The sequence below is a fragment of the Crocodylus siamensis genome, chromosome 2 (genome assembly GCF_052110815.1).
Source record: "Crocodylus siamensis isolate JL-2025a chromosome 2, ASM5211081v1, whole genome shotgun sequence".
In the NCBI taxonomy this organism is placed as follows: domain Eukaryota; kingdom Metazoa; phylum Chordata; order Crocodylia; family Crocodylidae; genus Crocodylus; species Crocodylus siamensis.
The window spans coordinates 232,545,963-232,567,711 of NC_143396.1; the positions used below are offsets into that span (position 1 = coordinate 232,545,963).

The following is a 21,749-nucleotide window of genomic DNA, read 5'->3' on the forward strand; positions in this document are numbered from 1 at the left end:
GATGTGCACTGAGCATTGCAGGGTCCAGCCTCTTTCCACACAAACTGCCAGAGGCTGAATGTGGAAGAGAAATATCTAAATTTAAAAACTGACTGAAACGCAATGAGCATTGCAGTGTAGGAAAGTTCACAAGAGGAAGGAGAACCTCCGTAATACTGTGTCATCGCTTCCAGTGTTGCTGAGATGTGGTAACAAGGTAATGATGTGAATGGAATAATTATTGCCTTCTCTACCCACTGAGCTGGGAGTGGGGTGAAAGTTCACCCACCATTCATACTATTGTTGGCTACAAAGGACCAACTCTTAGGATCATCATAAATTCTAGTTTATTGGATGGGATGTGAAGTTACCAATAAAATCATAAATGCAAACTTTGAGTGATGAGTGGTACTGGTCACCTTAGCATGCACACACACACATGCACTCACTCATTTAAACCCATGTAGTATAGTATATAGTAGCTGCTATAGTGACTGTGAGAGCACTGGCATCAGTATATCTACCTGTCTGAGGCCCTGAAGTCTGCTGTCCATGGTCAGCTTCCTTCAAGGCAAAGGGGGTCACCTGCTTGTCCTCCTGTCTCTGTAGGTCAGGTGCTGGATGAGAGGGCACCACTGAGGGTCACGCTTCACTGCCTTTTATCCCTTTCTGGCCAACTTGTGTGATCCCCCCAGCTTGTGTGATCCCCCCAGCATCATCTTGGCTGCCCAATCTGGAGGTCTTGAGTAGTGCATGACAGCTGTTAGTCGCAGGGATCTCTGCCCACTGGTACCTGAAGTTTTGGGAGTCCACCCTTGCTTTATTGACCTAATGACTGTATTGTAACAGGTTACAGGAACAGTCTATAGAGTGGGTGCTCAGTTCCAGGAATCAGTTCCTTGGCTTGATTAGCCTAAAATGGCTTGTAGAGTTTTGTAATGGTTAGTTCCTCTGGCTAGGCTATGGTCAATTAACAGCCAGAGGTACTTGGTTTGTCATTCATACTCCCATTCATTCAAGGGACCGCCCAATATAGCAGATTTTATCACTTTACAATTACAATTTCAATGCAGATTTTAACAATGGTATAGGGTGTAACTTCATTTTACAGGGAGTATGTTCCTTAAGGGTTTAAAAATATAACATACCACGTGCCATGGTAAAGTTGAGACAAATGAAATATAAAAATGCACTGTTAGAAATATATAAAAATGCAATGTGAGGTACTGAGGATCAAAGGCTACTGGGGACAGCAAGTGAATTAGGTCAGCACCAGGATATATTTACAGTCTTTGAAGTGGATATTTGTCTTTTGTTTTCTTTAGTGACACTCAGCTTAATTGATATGTAGATGTAGTTTTTCTCCTACAGAAAGCCACTTCAGCTTTCTGGCTTGCTCTGAGCCTTGCCACACCCATGCAATGAGTATGCTAGGTCTCTGCCAATACATTGAAGGAAAAAGAAATGCACAAAATGGGGGGTACAGGCAAGAAGGAACTTCTGTTCTATCACTGTCCAGAAGGGAAATGTATGAAGGGAGCTTTCTGCTACACTAAAAACAGTCCAATCCAAAGTAAAGATGATAGTTTATGAGCAGCCCTGTATCTTTGTGTTTTACTTGTTGGTTCCTTCCCTTAATGCAAGAATACAAATGAAGGAACATTTCCATTGCAGAGTCTTGCCAATAAGTATTCACTATCTCTTACCAACTACTGCTGTAGTCCCTACTGTGCTAATTTATGCTAAATGAAATGAAGCAAAACTTCCTTTCTTCTCACCCTACAATAATTTACCAGCAATACTGATTGGCTGTTGAGTATTCACTCTCCCCTGTGGCAGATCTAGTCTTTCTGCAGCCTTCAGCAGTGTGGCAGTTTTTGAGACTAGTTATGCTCTATTTAAGAATTATTTAGTACATGTTATTCTTTTCCTTTATTGCTGACAGATTTCCTGAAAAGGTGATGTGGTCTATTAATCCTTAGAATGCTTTGTAGCTGGGGGTGGGGGAGTTGACAGACCGGAAGGGTTGACACCTGGGTGAGGAATGGGCACTTACAGGTCAGCTTAGCTGGGATATGAGCATTTAATGTAGACGTAGCTGCAGTTTAGCAGCCAGAAGTGAGTCGCTTAGCATGACTATGGGAGTTGCTGCTGGTTCACATGAGAGGAAACTTATTAGCAGGCTCTACAGGGAAGCATTTTACCTACATCACTGAAGTGGGGCTTCAAGATACTAGGCTAGCCCTTTTTAGGAATGCTAGACTACTTATTTATGAAGTGCACTTGCACTTCCCTAACCCAGATCTCTTTGGCAGAGAACACTGAAGGATAGTGACAGCTTGGCTCCTGGGTTGAGATAAAGATTAATAGTTTAAGAAAAGGTTGGGCAGCTCTGCAGCCAACCAGCATCAGCACCAATTATGTTAACTTATATACAATTCTTCCAGTCTTCACACTTGCCTGAATTTTCTCTTTTCTTTTCTACATACAGGCAGAGAACAACTGTAATTAATAGCATTTCTTCTCCTTTCACAACCACTTCTTGGAAATATCAGGCCACAGTGTTTAAGCCTTTCTTGGCATCCTAAGAAACAAACAGACAGCAGCACAACTGGGAGGGGGAGCAAGGAGCAGAAAAATAGCTGCAGCTAGCACTATCCAGGGCCAGAGCTACTATATGTTGCGCCTCTGGTGCCCGACTTTTAATCTTTCTTAAACAGTACATTTTAAAGGTCAATAAGTTGGCCTCTGACATCTAGAGCCTAGAACCAGGGGAAGAACCAGACAGAATCTTCCCCCTTCTCTCAAGATAGGATCTTATGGTCTGCTGAAACCAGAATATCTGAAGAAATGTCAGCACTAAACAGCCAGAGGTGATGTCTTTGTGGATGGTAAAGAAAGACCATGTCAGTCCAGATTAAAAAAACAAAACAAAAGAGAGGGTAGGGAAAGATGATATTGGTTGGCATTTGCCATCTGCACTAAAAATTGTTAAGGTAAGGAACATTAGCTTAGTCATGGAGCGAGAAGGATGCTATGCAGTCATTCACACAGAGTACCAGCCTCTGTGATTTACACTAGCATTTTTTTCTCATTTGCCACTCCCAAAAATGAAACCCATGTGTTTGGGTTTTTTTTACTTTAATGTCAGTTTTATTACTGGGCACAATACATTTTTACTTCCTTATACACAAGCCACAGTAACATTTTCCCTCCTCTTTCCCTGCTAAATACAGGTATTTAAAATAAAACAAGACAAAACAAAACAAACACCTCCCCCAAAAACACAAGCCATCTTGGACCAGTTCCACATGTTTCAGGAGTCCATGCTTTAGAAGGCTTCTTCTACCTCTTGAAATAGTAGCAGCTTTGTTACAAATAATTTAATATCTGTAACTTCCTAGATGAAGCTGAAGAGTTTAAGCTTGTAGTAACACATCCTCAGCTCCAGTCTCCCAATGCTATCAGGGGATTTCCTCAGCCTGTCAAGCCAAGGTACGCAGAAATGCTTTAGTCCTTGAAAGCAGCCCAGGCACTGCACAAGACACATAAGATCACCTTAAACTTCCAGCATGTATGAAACAGAATTCCTAACTTCTCTCTAGGTGATATATAGGTATTTTACACCTATATATCTAGAACAGCTGGGTACTGGGTCTGTGCATCAGGGCAGGGAGAGTCAAAATGCTTTTATTCTATACCATATTCTTACAAGGACTTGCATCACACAGATGTTTTCCATACAGCTAGAACCATTCCTAAATGAGTTAAATTAAGAGGTCTATAGCAGCATAAGGTCAGTGGAAGCTCTGAGTAAAGCTCTTCTTGCTAAAGGCAGCTTAACTCCAGAAAACTGATCTGAAGCTAGAAAGCACAAATGCAAGGTTGAATCTGTGCTACACCCTGCACTGCAGGATGGCTGCCTCTAAGCAGAAAGCTTGGCCTTTTTGCACCCCCCCTCCCCCAACCTCTCCTTTAAGGAAATACACTATACCCATTTACAATAAATACATTTTCAAGTTACAAAAATAAATGCATTCATCTGTTCCTTTAAGACGAAGTAGGACCCATAAGAGCCTACAGAGGCAAGTTAAGTTAAATATTGCACAGAAGCCCCAGCATTACACTTCTAAGTCAAATGATGGTACTGGTGGCAGAAAAGGGAAGATGCTTTCATTTGACATGAATCACATTCCAGTCCCCACCACTGTACAAGCAGCTTTGCCAGTCTGAGGTAGAATGGCCACCACATACTGTTTAAAACTCTATTCTGTCCTGCTCAACTGATGTCCAAAATAAGAAGGGAAATAGAATTGCTTCCTTCCCCATTAGCAAAAGAAAACAAAGAGAAGCTAATGCTTGCATCAACTCAGAACCAAATCTTACAGATCTTAACTCAACCAGCCTAATCCCTAAACCAGCTAGGAGACCAGCAGCAGTGACCTGGTTTCCACAGGTAGCAAGTGGGAAAGCTGTACTGACCTACATCACTAACTTTGCCCTTCTTTGTCCCCCCTCTCCCAGTTCAGCATTTCACTGGAATTAGAAAGTGTCCTTATTTTTCTGCCCCTCAGGTCTGTTTGCAGTTTCCAGAGCACCTCCTATTTTAGTCCCTTGACTTCTGAGAGATGTTCACCTTCCTCTAAGGACTCCTCCTTGTGGCACAGACAAGGTAGGATAGAAACAATGGCCTCCTCAATGGAAAACAAGTGCTCATCTTCCACCTGGGGACAGAAGTAGCGCATGAAGTCTGCCAGTCGTAGCAGGTACTCCATGTTGTGGCCAGCACGACCACTGGAGACTATGATTTGAGCAGCAATGTCCTCTTCAGAGGCTGGACCAAGGTAGGAGGGATTCTGGGGTGTGGCAATGTAAACCAAGGCCAGAATAGGCTCATCAGCATCCTTCTCCAGGGGGTGGAACTTCACCAGCTTGGTATCGTAGCCCCCAAGAACAGCTTCTCGCATGTTCAGGTACTGAAGCGATGCAGCAATCTGCTCCCCACAGACCTGGTAGGCAACGCCCCACGTGCAGGCCTGAAATTGCAAGCAAGGAAGATTATCTGATGCTGCAGACCAGAGAGTAGCCAGGCTGGATGGGACCTGAGGTCATCTGATCCAGCACAAGGGAGGCAGGGGGAGCTTAGTCACCCCTAAGCTGAGCTGTCCGCATCCCAGGGGAGCAGGACAGCTGATGAGGGGCCCCAGAAGGGGGCAATGGACAGGGAGTCATCCCCCCACCCCAAGCAACCCGGACGGTCAGAGCATCTTTTGCATGAACTGCACCTGCTGCCCGGCCGTACTCACCTCGTAGTCCTCCAGCAGGGTGGCCACGCGCCCGGGCTGCGGGAAAGGCACAGGGTTAGTGCGGAGCCGCTGCGGAGGCACAGCCCGCCCCGCCCCCATCCCCATCCCCATCCCCATCCCTGCCGCACCCCCGGCCTCGGCCGTACCGCTTTCTCGCTGCCGCGGTGGAAGGTATCGCCCTGCCAGAAGCGGCGGGTGTACCCGCGGATGAAGCCCACTTTGCGGGCGCTGAACTCGAAGTCGGGCCGCCAGACCAGTGAGCCGTAGCCGAAGATCCAGACCGGCGGCTGCTGTGAGGCCGGCGGCACCTGCGGGGGCAACTCCAGCAGCTTCATGGCACAGCAGGACCGGACCGGGGCAGGACTTTCCGTGTTACGCTACGAACGCAACTGCGCGCTTTGTAACGCGCCGCTGGCGCCCGCCGCCTTTTATAAGCCGGCTCCTCGGGGCGCCCCGCCCCACTGTCAGCCTCGCGCCGGGCTGGCCCAATCGGCGGCCCCAGTCCCGCTCCGGCTTTGGGGCCCGCCCGCTCTGATTGGGTAGCTGCGCCGTCCATCTCGTGAGGAAGCCGACCCCTTGCGGATTGGCCGGGCGGAGCTCGCGCACTCTTGGCGAATGATGCAACCGCGTTGGGCTCTTTCGCGGCGCGGAGCGCAGCATGGAGCAAAGCGGGCGGCCGATTGCGTCAGGGCGGGGGCGGGAGCAGGGGCGGGGCCTGCGCGCCGGGCGGCGGGCGCCGCGGTGTTCCAGTCACTAAAATGGGTTGATCCCAAGGGCGTCAGCCGCGCTGTGATAAGGACGGGGCCACCTGAGCACAGAGCCGGTGCCAGAAGAAAGGCGCAGTGAAGGGACATAAAGGCCGAAGCCAGCAGGCAGCTGTGCAGTGGAGAACGACCTGGGATGACCTGCCAGATGGCTAAATGATGTAGCTGCAGAGCCGGAGCGCTGGAGCCCCACTCCTCTTGCGCCTGCCCCCCAGTGCTAATGACCTGCTTGGTGGCTGATCTCAGGCCAGCCTGTAACTCTCAGGGGCAGGGAGCAGTGTTTAGACAGCCCCAGCCTGCATGAAAGTTGAAAACCAGATGAAGTAAGCAGAGCGAGCAGATACCAGCACCTAGCTCCTCTACAGCACTTTCTATCAGCAGCTTTAAAGTGCTTCACGGAGGAGCTGGGGGTCTGTATCATTATCGCTGACTGTTGATGGATGGGCAGCCCGAGGCACACATTGGTGAAGTCTTGCACAGTCAGATAAATGCCAGGAACAGGCCTTAAACTTGCAACCTCTGACCTATCAATTATGCAGCTTCAGCATCTGCACCTCTCCAGCCTCCAGCAGATGATCTGCCTTCATTCCATCTTTCCAAACATCTGCAGACATGGTGACAGCAGTGTAATTTGAAGGTCTCACTCTCTTGACCCTGAGACATGCAGGACAACTTCAGTGGGAGCTGCAAGTGCTGATCAAGTCCAAAGAAGGGATTGGGTGAGGGGTGGAAGTTTCATGTTAGAAACTGCGTTTCTCCCTGAGGAAGCCACAGCTATGACGGAGGGCTATGGTGGGAATTGATTGCTCTATTTTCACGCAGGTGTTCTGGAATATCAACAGTATTTTATGTTCCACAGAAAGTACAGGAATACTGGCAGGGTCCTGGGACATGATTTGCTGGAGATTGACGAACCAAAGCCATGCAGTGGTTTACCACAAGAATACCTTCCTCTTCCCTTTATGGGAACAAAAAGGGCTGTTTACCAAATTGCAGTCTGGTGAATGCTGTGGATCAGATCATCAGCCATTTACTCACACTGATGAGCTGTTACTCACCCAAGTAGTCCCACTGGAACTCCTCATGTAAGTAGCTGCTCATCAGTGTCAGGTTTATCTGTTTGTTTTCCATTGGAAGTCATGGGCTGACAAAAGACAGCGTCTGCTGTAACCAACCAACCATACATGAAGTTGAATGTATGAGTGAGGATAATTTGGGACAGTGGAGGCAATCTATTTAACTTCATTTGAGACCATTACTTGGTTGTACTTGATTATTAAGAAGTTAATATTAACTACTAAGTGAAACAAAAGCCTCTAATATCAGAATCAAGGAACAAGCAGAAGTGAAGAAGAGATAGGCTTCTATAATAATTTGCTTCATTTGTGTCTTTGTCATTCCGTCTGTCACATTCAAAAACTCATATTTCACTCACTTTTCTGGACTTTTAGTGATTGATTACAATTAGTTATGGTACAGTACTCTTGGTATCTGAACAAAATTTGTCCCTTAACACCCTTACTTTAACTTTAACCCATAACACCCTGCTTACCAAGGTGAAGCAGAGAATAGGCGACAATTGAGCCAGAAAGAATGGCAAGAGTAAGACAAAACCGAACAAATGAGCAAAGAGGACATCATAGAAGAGATGCAATTGAAAGGCAAAGGGTTCGCAGAGACAATACAAGACAGGCTGAAAGAGTAGGCAACAATAGATTCACTGAAGATGAAATTGAGGAGAATAGTTGTAGATTGATGAACGTGGTGTGCCAATTTTGTAACTCCTTAAATTTTCAAGCTGAAAGACTGTCAGATGGCCAATTCTGGAGTTGCTGTCATAAGGGTCAAGTGATTCTGCCTCCAAGAAGACCATTTCCAGAGTATCTGTGGGATTTGATGACAAATCGGAATAACGAGCATTACCAGAACTTTGAAACAAACATTTGATCGTACAACAGTGCATTGCCTGTTGAGCAAAGATTATTGTGATGAAATGTATGCTTCACAGACTGTATGGAGGATTGAATCCAAATGCACTGTGCATTGGCAACACATAGGGGGTGCCTGTGCACCCCCTGAGTGTGGCGGTGCACCCCCTGTGATAAGGTGCCTTTCCCCACAGCCACCCCATCCCCTTGCTGCTGACACTGCCAGCAGCTTCTGCAGGCAGTCCACGATTGCTGCTGGCCGCCGCTGGCAGTCTGCGGGTGGTCGCCAACTGCTGGTCGGCGCTCATCATGCCCCCCCCCCCTGCTGCTGACAGTGTTGCGGCTGCCTGCGGGAGCTTCCTGCTTCCCGCTGTCACACTCCCGCCACCAACAGCGCTGCTGCTGCGTGCAGGAGCTCGCCATGCCCCCCCAGCTTCTGGGTGCATGCGGCGTTCATGGCACTGTGCATGGAAAATCATCAGTGTCTGAAGAAATATCCGAAGGAGTTTACAGAGGAGCTATTTGGTAATGTTGATGGATACCTGTTGTATAGAAGACCAGGCAGAACAGCTCAAGTTCTTAATGACACAGTGGATAACAGAAACGTGATACTCTGTAACAAGTAGCCTATTTTTGCCCATCATTTTTTACGGGCTTTTACGCTTGTGTTTAGTTATTGATGCCTTAAAACTATTTTGAATCCAAAAATTGTGTGGGATACATCTACACTTCAGCTATAACCAAGCCAGTGAACCCGATTATATCGCAGTTCACATTCAAAGAATAGATAGAACCTGAGACTGTTCATATAACAAGGCTTGGGGTTTAGACAATCTGGGGTTTTGACCAAGTTATGGAGACACTGTTAAGATCTGTCCATACTAGGATGGTAACCATGTTGCAATGATTCTGCGAGCAGCTCCTTTAGCTGTGTGTCTGACCGGTCAGTGTAGTGCACAGTGTAAAATGCCCATTTTGACTCACAGGAGTTGAGACAGACCAAGTCTAGTTGTTCTGTTTGTATATGCCTAACCCCAACTCTAACTGTTACCCTAACTCCCTCATCTGCCCTTAATTTCCTTGAATAGCCTGTTTATAGCCTCTGGCTTGACTTCCAAACTTCCCCTTGGAACCCATCATCAAACCTGGCATCAAACTTTCTCTTTCCACTGAAAAGGGTTTTCAGCTACCTCTTTCTAATGAGATTTTGGTGCCTATACTTTATTGACCCTTCCCCAGCCTTCAGCAACATTGACCATTTCTTTTCACTCAATGACCTGCCTTTCTTTGGCTTTCATGGCCAGGCACTCTCTCGGCTCTCCTCCTGCCATCAGTCCATTAACTCTCAGCATATCATTGAGTGCTTCTTCCTCCTCTCTCCCTCTGTATGCCACTGGACATTCTTTCTGCCCTCTTTTTTTCCTTTGACACATTAGCCTTGGGGACTTCACCCCATTGCTTGACCATCATGTCTGTACTACCCCTTCACACTTATGTAGGACAACATCTTTCTGTCCTATATGCCACACCTGACAGTCTCTTTGACTGTTATCTTAGCTGATCTGTTACCAGCCTAGCCTTAATAACACCCTGCTTACTTTTATTCTCCCACTTTTTTTGATTTATACCTTTCTCCATGACCTCCTCCTTGCTACTCAGGCTTCTTAGGACCTTGGACCTTCTTTCTTCACATAATACATGCCAACTGTTACCAGTTCTTTCAGCTTCTTCCTATACAGCATTCTTAACTCCATTCCTTCTTGTCTTTCTCAACAGCCAGAATGCTTCTTCATACTCTTATCATCATTTGCATCATTTATTATTTGTATCACGATGGTGCCTAGGAGCCCCACTCATGGAGCAGGACCTCACTGTGCTAGGTGCTCTACAAACACCAGATGAAGAGACAGCCCTGACCCAAGGAACTTACAATTTAAGTTTGAGATAAGAGATGGATAAAGAGGCAGGCAAAGACAAGGAGACAATATTAGTCAGCATGCCAGGCAGTAGTCTCACCACAGCAGAAGTCTAACCATTTTCAGATTGTCTATGGACTTCATGACCTAGGAGAATTTTAAGGCAGGATCTGAAGGAACACGATAGTTTGGCTTTGTGAATGCTTATAGTTCCATAGTTGGTAGGGTCGGAAGGGACCTGAGCAAATCGTCAAGTCCGACCCCCTGCCATGGCAGGAAAGAGTACTGGGGTCAAACGACCCTAGCAAGGTGATTATCTAGCCTCCTTTTGAAGACAAAAGGTTACGGTGAGGCTCAATATGGGAGAAAGCACAGAGAAAAATGGTAAAGCATTAGAAAATACATTGCATGGAAAATACTCCTCCTTTACTTACTGCTGGGGAGAGGGGAACTGGGGAGAGAATAGAGCAGGTGATGTATTAGCTCCTGTCCATCTCTAATATTCTGATTCTATTAAATTGCCAAAGGCTCAGATTGGATGAAGAGTGCTTTACATTTGAAAGCTTGCCTAAATCTACTCAATGATATCGGAATACGGCCCTGTAATAGGATCATAGTCTGTGGGGAGACTATTTGGTTTTGGTATATGCTTCAGGAGTGTGGTCTGTTCCACTGAAGGCCAACCTTTTTGGCAAGTGTGCCACATATTAAGTGTGCCCCTTCTTGATCTGTTATGTACCACATGCGGAGGCAGCCAGTGCCACTTGTGGCATGTGTGCTGCAGGTTGGCCACCCCTGGTCTATTCAGTGGGAGCTTTAGCACCTTCTCCAATCATACATAGCCAAGACTTCCATTTTTGCTACGGTAGCTCCATTGACTGGCTTGAACCTATTCACTGCCACAATAGCTTCCCTTTATTCTATTTGGTTAAGTAAAGCAAGCTCAACATGGGGATTGATACAGGTGTAGGGAAAGAGCAAGTGACTGCCTTGAGGAATATATGGGTGCAGGAGTAAAACAAATAAGTGCTAGAGGAGAGAGACGTGTATAAGAATAAAACAGATGGGTGCCAATGAGCCCATCTGGAGACAAACAATGGGATCTAGCCTCTCGTCTGTGCATGTGTGAATTGCAGCGTCTGTTAGCCTTGCTAGTGCTTATGTGTTCATAACACAGGGACAGCACGCTTCTAGGATAAAGCACCTGTATGCTACGGAAGCTGAGATAAAATAGGTGAGAGGATGGGTAATGAATCAGTGAGACAGTTGAGCAATGAGGGGATGGATATAAGTGCATAGATATGGCAGCAGGAGATAAAAAACTATTGAAATCTAGTAGTTTACTATTGCCAAGCAGACAACTAATAGAGATGAATGGCACTGGGCCCTTAACAGTGAAAGGAGGAAAACATGTCTCCCTGCTGTTGTGTTGATTTTTTATCCTAACCCACTGGCCTTTCAGGGGGAGGAGAAAAAACTGATTGCAGACATAGGGTTTCCAGTCTGAATCTGGTTTCCCCAGGCAGGAAAAGAAAGACCTGGTTTATATTTACCAGCAAACATGTTGCTTCCCCCAGGGTGATCATTCTATATGTTATTTCTACATGACTCATGGATAAGAGCAGGTACTGGATGGGTTTTAGGCCAGTGGTGAATCACTGCAGAGCAGGACCATACCGGTCTGGCATGATGCATGGGAATGGACTGTAACAAATATAATTATCTTCATCTTGAATTTCAGGTCTCTTGCATATACATATACACTGTGGATGCAACTGGATTGGAAGACGCACATTGTTATCACCAAAGGGATTGTACAGCACAGGAAATGCTGACAATGAGATAGCATTGGCAGTCCCAAGACAGGAAAAATACTGGCCCATTTCCATCTACTCTTATCTTCCTACATCAACTCTGTGCTTGGCACTGCCTTCCCTTCATTTATAGGAAGAAGAGAAGAGAATATCAAACACAGAATTACTCCTTTCCCCTCAGGCTTTAGCAGATGCTAGCTGTAGCAGGGTTGGAAACGAAGATTTCACAGTGCTGTATCCACAAAGCCAGAATGGTGTAAATTAGCTTTGCTCTATTGCTTTCAGGGGCTGTAGCCTAATTTAAACTGGTAGAAGATTCTGTTTACTCTATCTGTATCTGTACAGTTTTTACTGTAGCCACAATAATTTTTGAGGCATGAATATCTGTCAGATAAATACAAATTGCTAGGAATAATCATCTGTAGTTTGAATGAATTAGCTTTTAAGGTGCCACACTCCCCTACCTTCTACAAGGTTCATTTAAACAAACCAAGCTGAAAAAGATATTGCCAGGGTTTCTGAATGAGATTTTGTGGAGAGTTGGGGTTGATCTGGAACTTGTGGGGATCTAAGGTGATGTAGGAACATGAGAGGGTAGAGGATGGGGACACACATGTTTGAATATACTTTTGTTGTTGGATATTTTAACTCACATCCAGACAAGCAGATCTGAATCAGCATTATCTGAGAAACATAAGAACTGGCAAAGGTTCTCTGGAGGGACTCCAGTGGCTTAAAACATCAAGCAAAACAAAACTGCAATGACTAGAGTGGTAGTGAAATGTGCCAGACTGACAGGCATAATCTGTGCTGATCAGCTCCCTGAATCCCTAGACCAGAGAGAATACTGTCAGCACATTACAAATAATAAAAAAAATAATATGAAGGTTCCTCCTTTAAGAAGGGGGGGTGTGTTTCACACTGTTGATTCATTCAATCTGCTTACCAATATGTTTTCTTCTTTAAGGCTGTGGAGTAGGAAGAGAATGGGGTGATGGCTACTGCCAGAGTACTAGAGGTGACCTGAGGAGGAGAAGAGACAAGGAACATGATTAGATGTAGGAGGTGTGGGATGTACATTATCCTTTAGAAAGTGTGATGGAATTTACTAATACTGCTATATGACATGCCACTTAACAGAGCTGGACAGGGCAGGAGATGTGGCTGGAGATGGTGGCAGTGGTACTGGGGACTTGGATCCAAAGCGGAAGGGAAAGAAGGCTGCACAATCAATTCAAAACCTGTAGACACCTGTCCAGCAAGAGGACCTGGAGGGTAGATTGTTAGTTGAGAAAGGTGATGAATATGACCATCAGGACAAGCCATAGGAAGGGTCTGGTTAGGGAAGAAGCAACTTAACTGAAGGGCAGGTTTGTTTCACTGGAAAAGCCGGCAGAAAATGGTCTGAAAAGGAACAAATGAAAGGAAGAAAGTCCCATGAAAACAGAGGAAAGGATGTTGGAGATAATCAGAAGCTGGGAGCTATAGGAAAATAAGGATGTTGCAAAGGGGACTTCAGGAGAGAATGGAACACAGAATGACCTGCAGGCAGAAGAACGAGCAGAAGGGAGGGGGACCCAAGATTCACACCCACACTTGGAAGAGGCAGGGCTAGGTGCGTGTGGGATCCTTGGTAGGTCTCTGAAGAATCAACAGACCTATCACCAGAGCAGATCTAAGAAAAAGAACATTGTGCTGTCTGGCAGGATTAAAGACATGAGATGTGGACCTAAGGCTAAAAAAGACCCTGCTGGAAGTAGAAAACCTCCTAGTTTAGGTCATCCCTCATGTCAGGATGAGTAACACTGGCACGTCCACTGGGGCAAGGTGACTGAACAAGGCTGGAAAAGGTGCTCAGAGTGGGGGCTTAAACCTTCAGTGGCATTCTTATGATCCAAAAGCACAAAAGGTGAATAGGGGTATAAATAACAAGGACTATGAGACCATCAGTAAGACAAGTGACATTTCCTAACCTGGCTAGAAAATTGTGGATGGCCAAAGAGAAACAACCAAGGTATTTATGCAGGAATGCAGGGAGCCTGGGCAACAAAATGGAGGAACTAGAACTACTGGTATAGGATATGAACCCAGGTTTTAGAGAAATATCAGAATCATGATGAAGTAGTAGTTATGGTCAGAATAGAGACATAGACAGACATGCAGCATTCCTCCCTTCTTTTTTGTGTCTTCGTGGCAAGGCATTTTAGCAGAATTCACAGATCTGTTAAAATCTGGCAGGGCTGCACTTTGCTATGGTCTCAAACTTGCATCTTCTGGGCTATCAACTGTGTGCATTGGCACCCATGCCACCCCAGCCCCTATGCAGTGTTTAGGAAAGGTAGAAATAAAGATAAGGTAATAGGGCAGTATTGTACATCAATGACGAGGTAGACTGCAAAGAACTAAGTGATTGCGTGAATATGGATAATGCAAACACACGAGTCATAATTACTTTAGAGAAGGATTATAAATGAGGGTTTACTAGGTAGTGCTGGAAGTCTGATACTCATCCCAAGGATCAGATTTCAATAGGGACAGAAATCTCTCAGTAATCAAGAAATACTACTGGGAATTGTCATTATGAGAGACTTTAACTTCACAAATTGACAAACATGGTACTAATAGTGACATGTGCCTGTTATTCCTGGAAGTGATAGATGCTAGATGTCTTCACCAAATAATCACTGAATCAACAAAAGTGTGGTGCTCTTTCAGATCCGGTCTGGATATGTAGTGAGGGCATTATAAAAGAGCCACTTACAGGAAATAACCTGTGATTGAGTGATCATGAGTTGATTTATTGTAAATGAAATGGAAAGACAAACAAAATGTGCCGATCTTCAAGAAAGGGAGGAGAGTGGATCCGGCTAACTACAGGCCCATTAACCTGACTTCTATCCTGGGGAAGATCTTAGAAAAGTTTATTAAGGAGGCCATCCTTGATGGACTGGTCCAGGCTAACATCCTAAGGGATAGCCAGCACGGGTTTGTTGCGGGTAGGTCTTGTTTGACCAATCTCATTTCCTTCTATGACCAGGTGACCTATCACCTGGACGAGGGAGATGAGATTGATGTCATGTATCTTGACTTCAGAAAAGCTTTTGATCTGGCATCCCATGATCACCTCTTGGCCAAACTGGCCAGTTATGGCCTTGGCTCCACCACGATCCGCCGGCTGGGAAATTGGCTCCGTGGTCGGACCCAGAGGGTTGTAATTGATGGCAGTCACTCATCGTGGTGCCCTGTAACCAGTGGGCTCCCTCAAGGCTCTGTCCTGGGACCCATACTGTTCAACTTCTTCATTAATGATGTGGACATTGGAGTCAGGAGTGGACTGGCCAAGTTCGCCAATGACACCAAACTTTGGGGCAAAGCATCCACGCCAGAGGACAGGCGGGTGATCCAGGCTGACCTGGACAAGCTCAGCAAATGGGCAGAAGAGAACCTGATGGTGTTTAACACTGAAAAATGCAAGGTTCTCCACCTTGGGAGGAAAAACCTGCAGCATCCTTATAGGCTCGGCAGTGCTATGTTGGATAGCACTACAGAAGAAAGAGATTTGGGGGTCATCATTGACCACAAGATGAACATGAGCCTGCAATGTGATGCTGCGGCTAACAAAGTGACCAAAATGCTGGCGTGCATCCATAGATGCTTCTCGAGCAAATCCCGGGACGTCATTCTCCCCTTGTACTCGGCCTTGGTAAGGCTGCAGCTGGAGTACTGCATCCAGTTTTGGGCTCCACAATTCAAAAAGGATGTGGAGAAGCTTGAGAGAGTCCAGAGGAGAGCCACGCGCATGATCAGACGTCAGGAAAACAGATCTTACGATGATAGGCTGAGAGCCATGGGACTCTTTAGCCTGGAAAAGCGTAGGCTCAGGGGTGATCTGATGGCCACCTATAAGTTTATCAGGGGTGACCACCAGGATCTGGGGGAAGTTCACCAGAGCGCCCCAAGGGATAACTAGGTCGAATGGTCACAAACTTCTGCAAGACCGCTTCAGGCTGAACATAAGGAAGAATTTCTTTACTGTCCGAGCCCTCAAGGTCTGGAACAGTCTGCAATCGGAGGCAATTCAAGCACCTACATCGAACACCTTCAGGAGTAAATTGGATGCTTATCTTGCTGGGATCCTGTGACCCCAGCTGACTTCCTGCCCTTTGGGCAGGGGGCTGGAGTCGATGATCTCTTGAGGTCCCTTCCAGCCCTGATGTCTATGAAATCTATGAAATCTATGAAAAAAGTTGGTAATAAGCTTTTAATTCCAAAGTTGGCAGATTTTGAAATATTAAGGGAACAAGTTAGTGAAATCTTCAGGATGAAAGGGCTCTGGGACTTAAGGTGTTTAGAATTTTTAAAGTCAAAGCTAAAAAGCAATACCTTGAACTTGCACTGCAAACAAGGAGGAACACCTTGTAAGGTAAGGCCCCAGACCTTCCCTAACCAGATGACCTCAGACATCATCTCAAAAAGCATGCTACGAGCAAACAGAGAACTTACAAGGAGACTATTTTAGAGGCCAGAAAAGTGTAGAGGTAAAGTGAAAATTGCTACAAGTGAAGCTGAATTCAATTTGGAAAAATAAAGAAATAGTAAAAGTTACATTATTTAAATAAAAAACTTTATTAAATGATAATAATAAAAACAATAACAAGAGAACAAGAGAACACAAAAAGAGAACAAAACAGAAGAATCAGGGCTGTGATGCAGTGATGATGGGGTTCGGAGTATGGTCCCAAAACAGAATACTTTAATTCAGTTTTCAGTAGGATTAATGTAACAAAAGTCAGGAATGACTAATAGGAATGACTGTACAGAAATGTTTTGGGGGAGTTAGAGTGATGTTGTAGCCATGAATTATGTGATACCAGGAATTATGTGAATGATCTATTTTATTGGTCCTACTTCATGGTTGGGATAAAGTTAGACAAGCTTTCAAATTCAATGCAATAATCATCAAGTCTGAGGAAAGAAGCAGGCACAGCAACAATTAAGAACAGTAGGTAGGGGTTTGAGATTGGAGTAGGGGATATTCCCAGAGGTAGCAGAAAAACAATTAGCAGAAAAAAGAAGTTTGATTGATGGGTGATTAAGACCTATCAGAAGGGAGGAGGGGTCCTTATCACCTGTAGTGCAAATGAAAAATTTCAGGAATCCCTATATACCATAATTGTAGTATATGCCATAAAGTCAGTTATCGGTGTTCATTCCTTGGTTCTTAGTGTCTAGCCAGCTTATGCACAGAAATGTGATCATTTCAATTTCTATTAGTTTAATGTGCTCAAAACAGGGGAATTGGGTAATTGTATCCCAGAGTGGTGAAAGAGTGGGCAAACTAGCTCACAAGTCTGGAAGCAAAGTTTTTTTTATACATCTACCAGATCAGGGCTGGCACCCCTTGCCTGGAATATAGCAAGCACAGTACCCAGGTTTAGTAAAGGAAAGGAATATGAGCTACAGACCCAGTAGCCTGATCTTACTAGTAGGTAAAAATATAGTACAAATGTTGAAGGAAAGAATAGTTAAAAGCATGGAGTTAAATGGAATACAGAATAAAATGCAACAGGGGTCTACCAAAAGTAGATTGTGCCAGAATAAGCTGTCTTCTTTCTTTGAGAAGATAACTGATATTTTTATAAAGAAGGAAAATGCAGTTTGTATCAGCTGTATGGGATTCTATAAAGCATTTGATACAGTGCCACATTATTAGTTAAGATGTAGAAGATGAGGATTAGTATAAGAATTGTAAGGGAAGTAAGAGAGTGGAAAAAGGAGGGAAGACAACAGATGGCACTGAAAGGATAAACATCAGGCTAAGGGAGAAGATTGGTAGAGTTCCTCAAGGACAAGTCTTGTGCCTGATTTTATTTAATATTTTCATTAACCCGGCCAGAAAAAGCAGGAGCGTGCTAATTTAAGCTGCCAATGACCGAAAGCTGCGAGGAACTAACAATACAGTAGAAGATCAGAAAAACTGAAAAATAAACGAAGAACTGAAAGATCTTGAGGACTGGAGTACTTGAAATTGGATGAAATTTAATAGTGTAAAGTACAAGGTTATGAAAAAGAAATTAGTAACAATATTTTTTGCCATAAACTGTGGGTTTACCAGCTGGAAATTACAGAGGAGGAAAAAGACCTGGGTATGTTAGTTGATGAGGCTATGAAAAAGGCAAGTGTGATCCTGGGATGGCTCAGGCAAAGTACTTGTAGTATAGCTAGAGGGACCATTAATATGAGGTACTGGGAAGGCCTCATCTGAAACACTCTGTGTTGGTCTGGCTATCTGTCCTTGAGAACGAAGAGTTCAAATTGCAAGAAGTGCAGAGATAAGTACGAGGATGACCACTGGAATACGCTGCCTATTTTTTAAAAGGAGGCTAAAAGAGTTTGGCATGTTTAAGCTAGTAAAATAAAGGCTGTGATGCAATATAGTTGTTCTCTTAAAATACTTCATGGGACTAAGCACCAGAGGCAGGAAAAAGCTATTTCTCCTGCTAAAAGACAATGTTGGCACAAGAAAAACATGGTATAAACCAGTCTTTAATAAATTTAGGCTAGAGGTTGGAAAAAGGTTTCCAATCATCAGCGCAGTGAAGCTCTGGAACAGCCTCCCAAAAGGATGAGTGGGGAGCTAAAAACCTAACCAGCTTTAAGAAAGAGCTTGATTTATACAAAGGATTATGTGGTGTGACTGTCAACTCAGGAGTCCCTTCTGGGCCTTTGTTCTTACTGGAAAACTAGAAAGCTCTGGTCTAGTCATGTCAGAAAAACCAGTTGGCCTCCTCTGGGGACCGTACAGTGGGCCAGACTCTAACTGGTAAAAACTGTTATAGCCTCCCTGATCTCCACGGAGCTTTGCCATTTTACAGGAGCGGAGAATCTAGCTTCATATTGTCTGCAATTACTCCAGGCCTGAAAGTCACAAGAAATTTCACATTCCTGTTTATTTATTTATTTATTTGCCACCAGAATAACATTTCAAAATAAGGAAGTTAAAAAAACCAAACTCCCCCTAAAAAAATCCCGCAAGGTTCAAAAACAATCCACTGCATCCACTTCTGCTCCCTGCCTCTGACTCATGAGAGTGCCCTCCCCTGCCCACACAGCCTCACTTCATAAAAGACAGGAAAACATCTTTTCATCTTATATTCCCTTCCATACCTACCCACTCCCACCCCACCCCTCTGTATCACACTTGGGGAGTCCCCTCTCTCCCCTTCAAGCTCATACCTCCCTGTCTCTGAGGGGGGCCGAGGCTGACCCTCCCCACTCCACTGACTCCCCTACCCCTCACCACACACACCTATCGAGAGAGAGAAAGCTGAAATCTCTCTTCTCTCCACTGTGTACTGCAAAGAAAACCCAAACCAATTCAGCATGAGCCAGTGCGAACATGTCATTTAGGATCTGTCACAGGATGTGGTGAGATTTTGGAGTGTCCCTGTCCCATATCTGCCCTATGCTTCAGTTTCTTCTCCCAGCTCAGATGACAGTGGGCCATAAGCAAGGCCTTTTGGAAAGAAGGGGGCCCACTGAAAGGCAGTTCCTGTCTCAGGAACAGAGGAAGCTGGAAGAGGGTCTCCAGGCCTTTAAAAGAAGGCATAGCAGTAAGCTAGAGCTAGTCCTGAGGAAGGCCAGCAGCCAGGGGTCCCTGAGCAGTGCAACAGCAAGTGGAGGAGTCTCTGGCAGCTGGGATGGCTCCTAGGAGAGCACAGGGGAGAATCAAGGAACAAATCTCAGGAGATGTTTGACTGAGAAAGCCTGAGGGAAGCCAAAAGGAGGGATGAAGAAAGGAAGTGGCCTCAGTAAAAGTGAAGCCAGAGGATTTGAGCACTGAAATCGTTTACTTCCTGATTTCAGTGGACAGGTAGGGCCTCTGACTCTCACCTCAGCCACATCACCTGGAGGGGCTTTGCAACAATCTTGGGGGCTTCGCGACAAGCCAGACCGTAGCTGTGGTGAAACACATGCCATGCCGCATATTGTTGATGGCTGCCCACTGACTAAATTCAGTGGTGGACTACAGGACCTTCATAGGGCCACAGAGGATGCTACCACATGGCTCAGCAGGTCTGCACATGCTGACTGACTGGCCTAGGGGTGCTGAGCTGGCCCATGCAGCAAGCCACTGGTAGAAAGGGAAAAGGGTATGACCTACAGGGAATGTGTTAGAGCAGGTGAAAGACCTCATGGAGATCTTGTACGGAAAATTAGTAAGGTTTAGGCTGGACTCTTGCTTGCCCGGGAAAGGGGAGAGTCTTGCTTGGATGAAGGGGCCAAAAGTACAAGATGGACAGGCCACCACAAGGAGGTTGTGGATGCACATGACCTTGGGGGATGTGGCCTTCCGGCCTCAGAGGTAAGATTCTCCCTCACCAGCTCCTGTACCTGTACTTTATCAGATCCTTCCTTGTTTGCACAAATCATCATAGGTCATGTTTATGTTGCAACACGTCACTGTGTTTGAACTTGTTGGACTTAGCTGATACAATTCTGGACAGTGTTCACTGCTGAGTGTTGAGCAGAAGAAATCACGTTCCATATTGTGCCAGTGAAGCTGATTGTACTAGCTTCTGCAGTTGCTGAAGAGACTAGTAGAATATGGGTCAAGAGGCAGGAGAGCCTAACAGACTGCAAGTATTTTAAATTTCTGAATATCACAAAATAGTGTAGATGGGGTTTTTTTTGGGAAACAGATAGTGGAATATGGCCCAGTTCTCTCTCTGGTACCGGAATGCACACAGATGCTGACTGTTTTTCTTCCTGTTATGTAAGGAAGGCTTTGCAATTTGTGTGTTCAGTCATAAGCTCCTGTCCTTTAAGCTTGTGTACACCGGCTTCAATATTATATCCTGATTTTGTATGTCTCAGTAGGAAAAAGCTCTGAAATTGCCACTTAAGGGTTTTCCTTTCAGATACAAGCACCCACTTTATGATGCCTCAGGTTTGATTCTTGTCATGAAAGCTGCTTTGTGACGAATGGTTGGAGTAATTGCACAAGTGTTGTCAGTGAGCTTCCAGGCCTGTCCTTATGATGATATTGGAGTGGAACATCACAGTTTCCCCTGCTTTGTGGCCTCATTGGCCAGGCATGTGCATTTTGTGGCACTGCAAACCTCTTTGTGGTGCCACAAACTGCATGCCTGGCATGTTAAAATGTGCCCTGCACTACAAATTTGCAGTGCGGGGGCAAAATTTGCTCCTGGGAAACTCCAGTAGCAAAAATACTCCCACTGGGATAAAAAAACAGCATGGTACATGCCACAGGAAAGTGCAGCATCAGACACAGAGGCTCAATTCTCCCAGGAAATGTTCTGGCTGCTCAGAGCATCTCCCCTCCTCTAGTTCCACCCAACCTCCATGGGCTCCTCCAGCATGCCTATAGCTGGGAGGAGCAGGGAAACGGCACCAAAATGCATGTACAGAGGCATGCACAGTGGCAAAAAGCAGTACAAATTTGTGCAGCTACCTTTGTTACTGCTGCAATGGCATGCCCATGCATGTGAGGACGTGCCCCTCAAGAGGATCTGCTTAGGTCCCAGGCCTGTGGTCATCTACCTTCTCAGGGTGTAAATCATGTCCCCTGTCACATAGAACTTCTAGTTTTCAAATAAGTGACAATTGTCCCAAGACAAATCACTCTAAATCAAATGTTTCTTTAGTTTATTATGATGAAAAAGTATTTGCAGGCACTGTAGGGTGAGGAAAGGGAAAACAAGTCTCTGTTAGCAGTTGTAGAATTTGTACGTACATTTACTTTTACAATAATTTCCAATGAATTATCCTGGTTGCTCTCCCAAGTGGATCACATTGCACCTTCTCTGTGGCCTCAGTTTGATTAAAAAACAAATCTTCCATGAAACTTTAACTGTTTTCTTTGTATAGGAAACAATGTTGTATCTCTTCATCAACCTCAAAATATACCCATGAGGATTAGCGCATTGCATAATCAGGCTGTGTTGTATTAGGTAATTATGTAACGCAGGGGTCATTGTGGCATGTCATAATGTTCATTGGAAAACAGTGCTGGGAACAC

General features: G+C 45.2%; 1 protein-coding gene across 1 annotated transcript; it reads right to left on the reverse strand.

The window, feature by feature from the left end:
• Positions 1–207: 207 nt before the first annotated feature.
• CHAC1 (ChaC glutathione specific gamma-glutamylcyclotransferase 1) lies at positions 208–5,690 on the reverse strand. The gene is made up of 3 exons (XM_090033410.1): positions 5,432–5,690; positions 5,286–5,321; positions 208–5,015 (listed from the first exon to the last, which is right to left on the reverse strand). Exons 1-3 carry the CDS (start codon positions 5,618–5,620, stop codon positions 4,581–4,583), a joined length of 660 nt encoding a protein of 219 aa, XP_089889536.1. The 5' UTR covers positions 5,621–5,690; the 3' UTR covers positions 208–4,580.
• Between the last annotated feature and the right edge of the window lie 16,059 nt (positions 5,691–21,749).

Excerpts from the sequence above, each read along its gene's own strand:
- CHAC1 (XM_090033410.1), bottom strand. The coding sequence starts at position 5,620 with ATGAAGCTGCTGGAGTTGCCCCCGCAGGTGCCGCCGGCCTCACAGCAG. Across the intron at positions 5,322-5,431 it reads ACCGCGGCAGCGAGAAAGCG|CCCGGGCGCGTGGCCACCCT; the intron begins GTACGGCCGAGG and ends CCTTTCCCGCAG. Across the intron at positions 5,016-5,285 it reads CCCTGCTGGAGGACTACGAG|GCCTGCACGTGGGGCGTTGC; the intron begins GTGAGTACGGCC and ends TTGCAATTTCAG.